Below are 11,038 nucleotides of genomic sequence, written 5' to 3'. Positions count from 1 at the left end.
TCCGTATGAACCGATTATACCTTCATTTTGACTGGTACTTACGGCTCAACCGTACTTAAAGAGTATGAAAATGCATTGATTAATTAGATATCTTTAAAAGAAATTATCTTTGTCTCCCCCTTCACGAGGTGTCAAGAAAATTTTAAAAAGTTTAAAAACCATTTTTATAAAAATAAAATAATTATATTAATATGAAAAAATCAAACCTAACAAAATATTATTTGATAATTGATTAAATTTCATTATTTAGAATTATTAATAATAATAATTTAAAATATAGTTATGCACTAAAATATAATTTAAAGTGCTTTCTAAAATAAAATAGAGTGATGCACTATTTTGAAAGTTTTAGTTATTGATGGTAAATTAGGAATACAGGGAAATCTGGGCAATCTTGCGAGTCCTCTCAGAAACCTGAGAACAACTGCCTTAATCATACCTACAGATATTGTAATGATTTGATCTAAACAGAATATATTTCTTAAAAATCCTTCAAAGTTAAGCTAGATCTGTGATTTATAGCCTTCAGGAGGCTTGTGCGGTGGTTGAGAGAGAAACAAAGAATAGATTTAGGAAGAAGTCCGGCTCTGTAGAAGCTTTTCGGCTCGTGCATCCAGCCATTCCCTCATGTCAGCGAGAACCCGGTTGGCGTTTTCGTCCGGCTCTCCCTGGACCAAAGAATGGTACATATCGTCATACAATTTCAAGGTCTTGTCCTCACTCTTGGCTTTCTCGTACAGCTGAATGCTGGACTCCGGGGCCGTGACTTCATCGGAGGTACCATGGCAGGTGAGGAAAGGAATCGTGACCTTGTCAAAATTCTGCTGAAAGAATGCGCAGACCCGGACGAGCTCCCGCATGGTGCCCACGCGGGGCGAGCCTGTGTACCTTCTGGGGTTGCTGGCGATGATCTTGAGCTTCTCGGGGTCCTTGATGGCCTTCTTGACCATCTTGTTGTCGGGCAGCACGGCCCAGGTGTCGGCGAGCCCGAAAAGCAACCCGTAGGCGGTGAGGCGCCACCAGGAGGGTTTCATAGGCTCGGGAATCACGAACAGGGGAGCGGAGAAGATGATCCCGTCCCAGCCGTTGGGGTCCTGAAAATACATGAGAAGAGTCGCAGCTGCGCCCATGGATTCACCGAACAGAAACGCGGGGAGGCCCTTGTAGGTTTCGCTGTCTCGCATGGCCTTGAAGAAGTGGAGCGACGCTGCGGCGACCTTCTCCATGTCTCCCATGTAGCAGCGGATCCCGTCGGATCGGCCGTGGCCGAGCAGATCCGCGCCGAAAACCGCGTAACCCCATTGAGCGTAGGCGATGGCGATCTTCTGGAACAGCCAACCGGTGTCGCTGCCATAACCATGGGTCATACAGACAATACCCTTCACGGGGCCTTCTTCGATCGGTATCCAAGATTGGGTGAACAGGGTAGCGTGCGGGGTTTTGAAACGCTCCTGATGGTTTTTCACCCCCTGTGAGGCATAGTACTCCTCCTCAGGCATGTCGCCCCAGAAATTTGGCGGCGGCCCTGGCTTCTCAGACATCGTTACTCGCCTGTATGCAAAGTAATGGCCTGAAATCGAAGGCCCGGGTGGAATGGATCTCAGAGAGAGAAGGCACCCGCCCTTATTTAATGTCCCAAACCAGAGATCCTTTTCCCTTCTCCTTGATCGGTCAATTTGGAGTAGGTATGCCAACAACTCTCCCACTTTCTCAATACCGTAAACATGGAGCAGGTCCTGAGCTAACCACGGTTGGTTTCTTGTTCTCAGAGCTGTGATTTTGCTAACCCTGGATCACGATCTGCCCGATATTTAAAATATCTGACCAGACGGGCCAGAATATCCACATCAAGCTACCTTCTCCCACCAACCGAGCTCTAGAAAGCGCGTCCTTTTAGTTCATCCGACGGTTGTCCTGATCGCCACTTTTTTCCAGAAAAGCATCGGCCGTTGCGTCAAACAGGATGTGCACGGCGCGTCTATGAGTGGGATACTCGACTAACCGTGTGGGGTCGGGTCGGGTCTATAGACAGACAACTTACCAAACTTTCCGTGAATTGACGGAAGCCCTGCGATGGCGTTTACGTAACTAACACTTGTGATGTGAAATGGTTCCGAGTCTGAATACATACAGAATATCTAGAATATTTTGAAGTAGGGTAAAGCTAAAATTTGATGACATCATTTATCGACGTAGAAGGGAATATTACCTAATTATATCGACGTAGAAGGGAATATTACCTGATTATTTTGGATTCGGAGTCGTTGTCAACTGAGGATCTGTGGGGATTTGTGGGAAGGATTAAAGTGGTTGGAATTTGGGTAAAATTTTTTAAAAAATCTGGTAAAAGTAGTGTTTGAATCATATTTTTGATGGGGCAAAAAAATTTCAAAAAATCTTGTAAAAGAAGTGTTTGAATCATGTTTTTTTATCATGGAAATAGAATCAACACCATCAAAAACTTTTAAGGCACCTAAAATTATGAAGTTAACAGCTTTTACTTCGATTTACAAAAAACTCTGAGGATTTTTTCAAAATATGACCCAAATTTCCATAACTTTCCCGGAAAAAAGCATAATCCTTAGACTATGTCAATTCGTAGATAGATTATAATAATTTATTCAATAATTTTTTTCACTTTTACCATTTATAATTTATTCACTATTTTTCCTTACTCACATTTCATAATAATTTATTTACTAACACAATCATATTAATAAATATGGTTAATATAGGCAGAAAGTTTCATTTGTATCTACCGCACAAGCCATTGATAAAAATATAATTGGCCCAAGAGGAGCTCTATAGCCTAGTGCATGACAGAGATGTTGTCAAGTAAAGTTATATATATATATATATATATATATATATATATGCTAATATATGTAATGTACAAGAGATGTTGTTATATATATATATATATATATATATATATATATATATGCAATAGATGTTGTGTCTAACGTTACTTTAAAAATCAATGTCAGCTATTTTTAAATACTTGAATTTTCACTTTTATAACTTTATATAATGAGATAAAGTAATTTAAAAAAACAAATACTTTTCAGTATGAGGGATAAATGTAATTTCTTCATTGAACCTAGATCTAATGTCTATAGTATGTTAGAAATGTGTAACGTAAAGTAATATAATGTTAACATTTTTACTAAGACAAAATAAAATTAAAATAACAAACTAAAAAAAAACCCTATAAAAAATAAATAATAAATAAAAATGATTAGTGGTATTGACCCATGGTTTTAAAAATCCATGGTATTGACTCATGGAATTCCTCTAGAATATAATCTATTTAAGGGGGGGATTAAACTAGCCTAGATTCATGTTAGCCTGATGTTATATTTAGATACATAATTAGTTGTAGAAAATGATGGTGTTGAACCTATGAAGGTAAAACTTTCGTGTAAAGGTAAAATATTAGGAAAAATGTAATTATTACATTTTATCTAATATTTTTGCCTACCTCCATCCACTTTTTACTAAGTTATATTGGATAAAATATAATACTATACTAGTAATTGCCCCAAAAGGTGCAAAGAGAGGCCGATAAGTTTTTTAAATTGGAAAAATGGTATGAAAATTGGAAAAATGGATGAGTAACGCATTTGTAGATATGTATGCCATATGTATTGGCAAATTTAAATTCTATATAAATATTGTAAAAGATGATATTTTAGTTTTATGTGTATATATATATATATATATATATATATATATATATATATATATATATTCTGGAGCTCAAACTAAAAATGCTAATTTGATATATTTCTAATAAAACAAACTCCAAACTAAAAACACTAATTTGATATAAAACACTAAAAATAGAAAATAACTGTGCTTGGAAACCACTATTTAAATTCAATTAAATTAATGATTAGATTATATAATAGGAGATGTATATGTTGAATGTGTTTATCTAAGTGGAGATGAGAATACACATGAACTGTGGTTTATGCCTCGACATGTTAGCACAGGGCATGGCCACGTGGAATATGCATATAAAATTTATTAATTTTCAATGGAGATTGGGAATGGAGATACTTTGTTTTAATCTCCTTGGTGGGATTTGTTACTACAGCTTTAACCTGAAATTGAGTAGTTGTCACACTCTCATAACTATATACATAAAAAAATAAAAAAATTAAATATTCTGAAACACATATATACATGGTAACTCTCAAACCATATAATCCCTTCCCTAATATGTTGCTGCATGTCAATTCATATTATACGTGGACTATGTTTTACCGCATAGTGATTATATATATAATGCATCAATTTTATGTACTGCACGGTGGTCGGGTTATGGCGGGTTGTAACATGTTGTTTAACGTTAGACTTGCCAACCCTCAGTACGTGATTTATGTTAAATGGGCGCGGAGATCTTTGGTCCGGCAGCTGCCTTTGCCGGCGCCGAGTTACTGGTTGCTTTTATGGCGTGGGCTCATACCTTGACAGGTGGCATGACTTACCTGCGGGACCATGTGACACCTCGGGCTTCGTCTTCTCGTTCTCCCCGCTCCAATTTCCCGCGCTGCATCGACGGCCGAGATCCACCGTTCAGATCGGAGGGCTGGGGTGAGCCCAAGGGCATTGGGTTAATACTTAAACCCTTTGCTGCACGCCGAGGTTCATTTGTTTCAACCGGGCGCTCTCACTTCGTTTCCTCAGACCCTGGTTCGAGTCTTATTGATCTTCCGGATGCCATGATACACCCATCAGAGTCCCACTCAGGTATTGTATACCTCTGTCTGCATAATTATTTGCTACGGTTTCTGTTCTTTATTTGGTTGTTCGCACTCAGGGATTAAATTTGTCCACTCGTTTATCTTTTGGAAGCCTATACTAATTTCTCCCCTTTGCTGGTAGCGCATGCAGGTGGATCTGTTCGAGCCCCTTAACAGTGTAACCTCAGCGCCTCGACTTCTTCGGCATTTTTGTAGGTATGGTTACTCTTAATTCAGTGCTCCTTCTGGGTGCGAGAGCTCTAAGGCTCCTTCGACCCTAATGTATCCATTTTGTGAATGTTGCAGTCTGGACCCCTGATGCGGGTTTCCTTTCGTTTTCATGCTGAAGAGGGGTTTTCCCAAGGGAATCCCCACGGTTTACGGGTTATGGTGGTCAGGCTTAAAGCCATGCCGGCTCCAGCGAGATATGATATAAAGTGAAACTTGTGTGCTCGATTTCGTTTAACTGTGACTTAATTTTGGACTTTCTACCCATTGCGGGATCTAGGGCACTATTGCCTCTGTACTTAATTTATTTGCATCTGTATTCGAGCTGGCTATATGCCGAACTCATTTGTTAGCGGAATCGGTCTGTACATTTTCATGTTTCCAGTTATATATATGAATGTTACATTTCCAGGGTTATAATATCTGAGTTTTTCCAAAATTGCATTCGAAGTTATTCACTCAGTCTGAGTTCTGTTTATGTAACAGCGCCATAATTATTTCCCTTTTCCGCAGAGGTTAGATTTATTCCATGTAAGGGTTACTCGGAAGCATGTACAGTTTTTTTTTTGTTTAACATGGTTTACTCCGGAGATAGTTTTCTCACAGCCGGACTCGCGGCTGTGTTAGCGCATTCTCTGAGTTGCTAACCCTATTATGACACTGTTTGATGTCTTGTTTCCGTAAGTGGTATATGTTAAACTTCTTTGTTGACTATAAGCTCGGTTATTGCTTCCCCGGCTTGATTGTATCTGATTATCATGGTTCCACCATTTCATGCGTTTGCAGGGTTTGCTCTTTTCCTTTCTTGAAAGATATGCTAGTTTCCGGAAGTCGACAGTCATATGTAACTTAAAATAGTTCTTTCCTTTCTGTCGATGTTTATAAAAAAAGATTCATTGGCGGGCATTCCTTGCATGGCTCAAAATGTTTTATGATGTTACTCTCGGTACATGAATAACTGGTTATGTTCTGTGGCATTCTGGCTGCTTGTTTCATTGTACGCTTTGCTTCACTAGAGACTGCCCCTGTGTCTCTGTTTGTTTCTTAATATAATTTTCGGTTAATGGTATGTTATTTAGGTTAAACTACCATCTGTTCAACTATATTATTCTCATGATAGTCTGGCATTTAAGTTAACTACCTCCTGTTTAACTATAATATTTTCATGATAGTCTGGCTTTTAAGTTAAACTACCACCTGTTTAACTACATTTAACATCATAACCGTAATTAAAGAAATAGAACACACAATCATTTCCCGACTACTATGAGTCCTCTGTGTATTCAACATATATTATTCATTCAGATTCTCTGCAGTATGAATTCGTACCTGGTTCGCCAGTGTCGTAAATGGGTACTTTAGTGAATTCTTCTGCAAGCAATCTGCTCTACCACCCAACCATGAGATCCGTCTACATGACTGGATTCTCCCCCCGAGCCATCTTGCAGGCCTTCAGCCCTCAACAAGATTTGTGCACCTCGTGCCTGGTTATCTGGTCCTCACCAGACTTAACCAGTTTTCTCTTGTCATTTCCTTTTTCCTTTTTCTTACTGGAAAAAGATCCTTCTGTCTGTCCCAACAGCACAGAACTTCCTCCCTACTACCAGGATTTTTCCTGTTTGGGAGGGCAGTTTCAATCAGTTATTACATCTGATCTCTTTCTTTGAAATCCTCCTCCCAGAGGCTGCCAGCATTTCAAGAAAAATATTTAAATTACTCAATAAAGTAGTTTATCAAAGTTTTGTTTTTTTTTAACATAAAACAACAACTACCATACTGTCTTTTACCATAGTAAAATTTCACATTTACATCTTCTGGGGTCATTACATCTCCCCCTCCTGTGATTGGACATCGTCCCGATGTCTGTTTCCCCTAAACAAATTCGGGTAAGCTTCTTTAAGGAGTTCCTCATCCTCCCAAGTGGCCTCTTCAGGCCCATAGTGCTGCCACTGCACTTTAGCTTGGGAAATAACCCGCTTCCGCAGCCGCACCTCTCTCCGGTCGAGAATGTTCAGTGGTTCGACCAGAACCTCGCCTTCTGGCTCGACCTGCAACCAGCAACAGATCTAGTTATTTCCTTGTTTGAGATCAAAGCTTAACTAGAACGACCAGATTAATTCTTACCCGAACATCCTGCCATTGGATCACATGTTTAGGATCGTAGACGTATTTTTTTAGTACAGATACGTGAAAAACATTGTGGATCTTAATATGACTTGGCAGGGCGAGTTGATAAGCTACTGGCCCCACTCTCGCCAGGATTTGAAAGGGTCCAAAATAGCGAGGGGCAAGTTTGGCACACCCACTCCACTGCAAGGTACTCCTTCTGGTTTGAATTCTTACAAAAACATGGTCTCCGACCTGGAATTCTTTGAACCTTCTCTTCCGGTCTGCAAAACTTTTTTGTCTGTCCTGGGCGGCCTTTAAGTTGGTACGCACCTTTTTCACCATGTCTTCCATTTCCTTGAGCATTTTCGGGCCAAATCTTAACCTATCCTCAGGTCCACCCCAACTTGAGGGTGTGCGGCACTTTCGCCCATACAGGACCTCAAAGGGACTTAGCTGTGTTGACGTGTGATACCCATTATTATACGCGAATTCAACCAGGTGGAGGTATTCCTCCCATTGGGTTGGTTTCATCATAACACATGCTCTCAGCATGTCCTCCACTACCTGGTTCACCCGTTCCATTTGGCCATCGGTCTGGGGATGATAGGTTGTGCTAAAGTTCAGCTGTGTTCCCAGTTCAGCAAACAATGTCCTCCAAAAAGTTGATGTGAACTTAACATCACGATCAGAGATTATTACCTTCGGAAGTCCATGCAATTTGAACACATTTTGCATGAAAATATGAGCAATTTGCACAGCCTTATACGTGGACTGTACAGGTATGAAGTGTGCTGCCTTACTTAACTTATCCACTACCACCATAATGGAATCATTATTTTTCTTCGTTCGAGGCAACCCGGTTATAAAGTCCATGGAAATAGTTTCCCATTTCCATTCCGGAATGGGTAAGGGTTGTAGCAGCCCTGCTGGATGCAAATGCTCCGCCTTAATCTGTTGACATTCCAGGCATCGCGCCAGATATTCAGCTACATCCTTCTTCATTTTTGGCCAATAGTATTCCTTCCGAAGTGCGGTGACCATTTTTTGGTATCCTGGATGCCCGGTGTAGTGGCTGATGTGAAATTCGTCCAGAATCAGTTTTCTAAGACTATCTTCATCAGGTACATACAACCTTTTATTAAAGTACAGCATTCCGGCATCATCTAATTCATATCCCTGTGGTGTTTCCCTATCAGAAAGTCGTTGTACCTGCTGTTTAATTTGCTGATAAACAACATCCTGATCAGCTGCCATCTTTATCTTTTCGAGTAATGTACTCTGCCATCTACTGACCGAAATTTTGCACAAGCATTGCACCTTTCGACTCAACGCGTCAGCTACCCGGTTCTCCTTTCCTTTTAAATGTTTAATTTCAAAATCAAAGCCACTTAGGAAGTCTGCCCAACGAGCTTGCCTCGTATTTAAGGTGGGTTGGCTGAAATAATTTGTTAGACTATGATGGTCTGTCAACAACAGAAACTTTCTTCCCAAGAGGTAATGTCGCCACATCTTCAGTGCATGAATAACGGCTGCCAACTCCAAGTCGTAGGCAGAGTATTTCTACTCATGCTCCTTTAGTTTCCTTGACTCGTATGCAATTACTCTTCCTTCCTGCATCAACACTCCTCCCACACCCTCTTTACTTGCGTCAGTACAAACCACGTAATCCTTATTAGGATCAGCTATGCTCAAAATGGGTGCGGTGGTGAGTAAGTGTTTAAGCTGCTCAAAACTCCGCTGACACTCTGAGGTCCATTTGAATAACTTTCCCTTCTTTTGTAAGGAGGTGATAGGGTATGCTACCCTTGAAAAACCTTCCACGAACCTTCTATAATAGCCAGCTAGCCCCATAAAGGACCTAATATCTGCCACGTCCTTTGGTATGGGCCATTCCATTATAGTCCTTATTTTTTCAGGGTCCACTGCAATCCCCTCCTTGGTGATTATATGGCCTAAGTATTGTATCTCTTCCCGGAAGAAATCACACTTACTAAACTTAGCATATAACTGATGTTCTCGCAGCGTTTGTAACACTATTCTAAGATGTTCCTCATGCTCCTCCCTCGATCGGGAGTAGATCAGAATATCGTCAATAAATATCAACACAAACTTATCCAAGAACCTGTGAAACACACTGTTCATCAAACACATAAAGGTAGCAGGTGCATTGGTCAGGCCGAAAGGTAGCACCACAAACTCGTAATGTCCATACCGTGTTCTGAAAGTTGTCTTAGCGATATCCTCTTCTTTAATTCTAATCTGATGGTAACCAGACCGCAAATCGATCTTAGAAAACACCGTTGCCCCCTTCACTTGATCGAACAGTTCATCAATCCGGGGCAAAGGATATTTGTTTTTGATCGTGAGCTTATTCAGCTGACGATAATCAATACACATCCGAAGAGTTCCATCTTTCTTTTTGACAAATAACACTGGGGCTCCCCAGGGTGATACACTGGGACGTATGTAATTTTTGTCTAGCAGCTCCTGCAGTTGCATTTTTAATTCTGTTAATTCTGGTACGCTCATTCGGTATGGTGCCCGTGACACGGGTGCTGCCCCCGGGGTCAGTTCGATGGTAAAGTCCACATCTCTTTTAGGTGGTAATCCTGGTACTTCCTCTGGAAAAACATCTGCAAATTCTTGCACCACTGGAATATTGTCCAGCATAGCGGTTTTGTTCTTCTGATCTGCGTAGCCCACCTGAATAGCATAAATCTGACATTTCTTTTTGATACATTTAGCTAATTGAGACGCTGTAATGGGTCGGATCCGTACGGGATGCTTGATCCCTTGCAGTTCTTGCTGCTCACCAAGATCATTCTTATAGTAAATGGTTTTAGTCTTGCAATTTATTAATGACCAGTGTTTCTCCAGCCAATCCATCCCAATCAGGATGTCATATGAACCCAAGGGTAGTACGTTCAAATCCACAACTATTGGCTGTCCTGCTACGGTTAAAGAGCAATTATTTATTTTTGCCAAGACCCGTCTCTTGGCTCCCGTAGCTAGTTGGACCAACCATGGATTTCTGAATTTTTCAGATTGTAACTTACACTGTTCTACTATCTTTGGGCTAATATAACTTAAAGTAGCTCCTGGATCAATGAGAACAGCTATAGAAAGGTTTGAGATTTTACCTTCAAATTCCACCATCGTCGGCTGGTATTCCGCTTGGCGATCATCCAAGGCTGCGTTAATCCTTGGTACATTACGTGCCACATCCCCAACAGTCGATGCTTCATGAATCTGGGATATCTGATCCGTACCCTTTCGCTGTGGGCAGTTTTTAACATAGTGAGGTCCTCCACAGCCCCAGCATTGAACTGGAGGTCTGGTCATTCCTTCACCTTCTGGCCTAACAGGCTGTTCACTTACTCTAGTTTCACTTGTTGGCCTTGCTCGGGGCACACTTTTTGCTACAGTTCTGCTGTTTAATCCTTTACCAGCTCCCTTACCTCCATTACTGCGACCTCCTTTGCTGTTTCCAACAATCCGACTACTCCTTCTTTCATTCCATCTTTTATTTGAGGCATCCCCCTTCTGTTTATTCTGCTGGTAGCAGATCCTTGCTTTGCGGATAGCCTCATCCATGGTCCTGGGATTGTCAAACTCAATCCTCTCTCTTATGTATGAAGGTAAGCTACTCACAAACCTTTGCACCTTGGCTTTTTCCTCCTTAATATAGGGTACATAACGTAGCAGAGAAGTAAAACGATTAATGAATTCATCCATAGTCTGCTGCCCCAGTCTTAAATCATGGAATTCTCTTGCCTTTTCATCGTAGAAGCGCTCGGTCAGGTATCTTTCTTTGAAGTATTTCTGAAACTTCTCCCATGTGATGGTCCGTTCACTTACCCCCTTGACAATCTTGATTTCCTCCCACCACAGGGTTGCTTTACCTTGTAACTGGAAAATAGCCAGTCGCGCCTTCAGGTTATGATCATACTCAT

At 40.8% G+C, this 11,038-nt stretch overlaps 1 protein-coding gene across 1 annotated transcript; it reads right to left on the bottom strand.

The window, feature by feature from the left end:
• Nucleotides 1-335: 335 nt before the first annotated feature.
• Nucleotides 336-1,660, bottom strand: LYSOPL2 (lysophospholipase 2). The gene has a single exon (XM_089446953.1). The coding sequence runs from the start codon at nt 1,539-1,541 to the stop codon at nt 570-572; it is 972 nt and encodes a 323-aa protein (XP_089303079.1). The 5' UTR covers nt 1,542-1,660; the 3' UTR covers nt 336-569.
• Between the last annotated feature and the right edge of the window lie 9,378 nt (nt 1,661-11,038).

The sequence above is a fragment of the Pinus tabuliformis genome, chromosome X, assembly GCF_031772625.1.
Source record: "Pinus tabuliformis cultivar Carrire ecotype Pingquan chromosome X, CPIR1, whole genome shotgun sequence".
Classification (NCBI taxonomy): Eukaryota; Viridiplantae; Streptophyta; class Pinopsida; order Pinales; family Pinaceae; genus Pinus; species Pinus tabuliformis.
This window is presented reverse-complemented; position numbering and strand designations above follow the sequence as displayed.

What these genes read in the sequence shown, in the direction of transcription:
- LYSOPL2 (XM_089446953.1), bottom strand. Translation starts at nt 1,541, where the DNA reads ATGTCTGAGAAGCCAGGGCCGCCGCCAAATTTCTGGGGCGACATGCCT.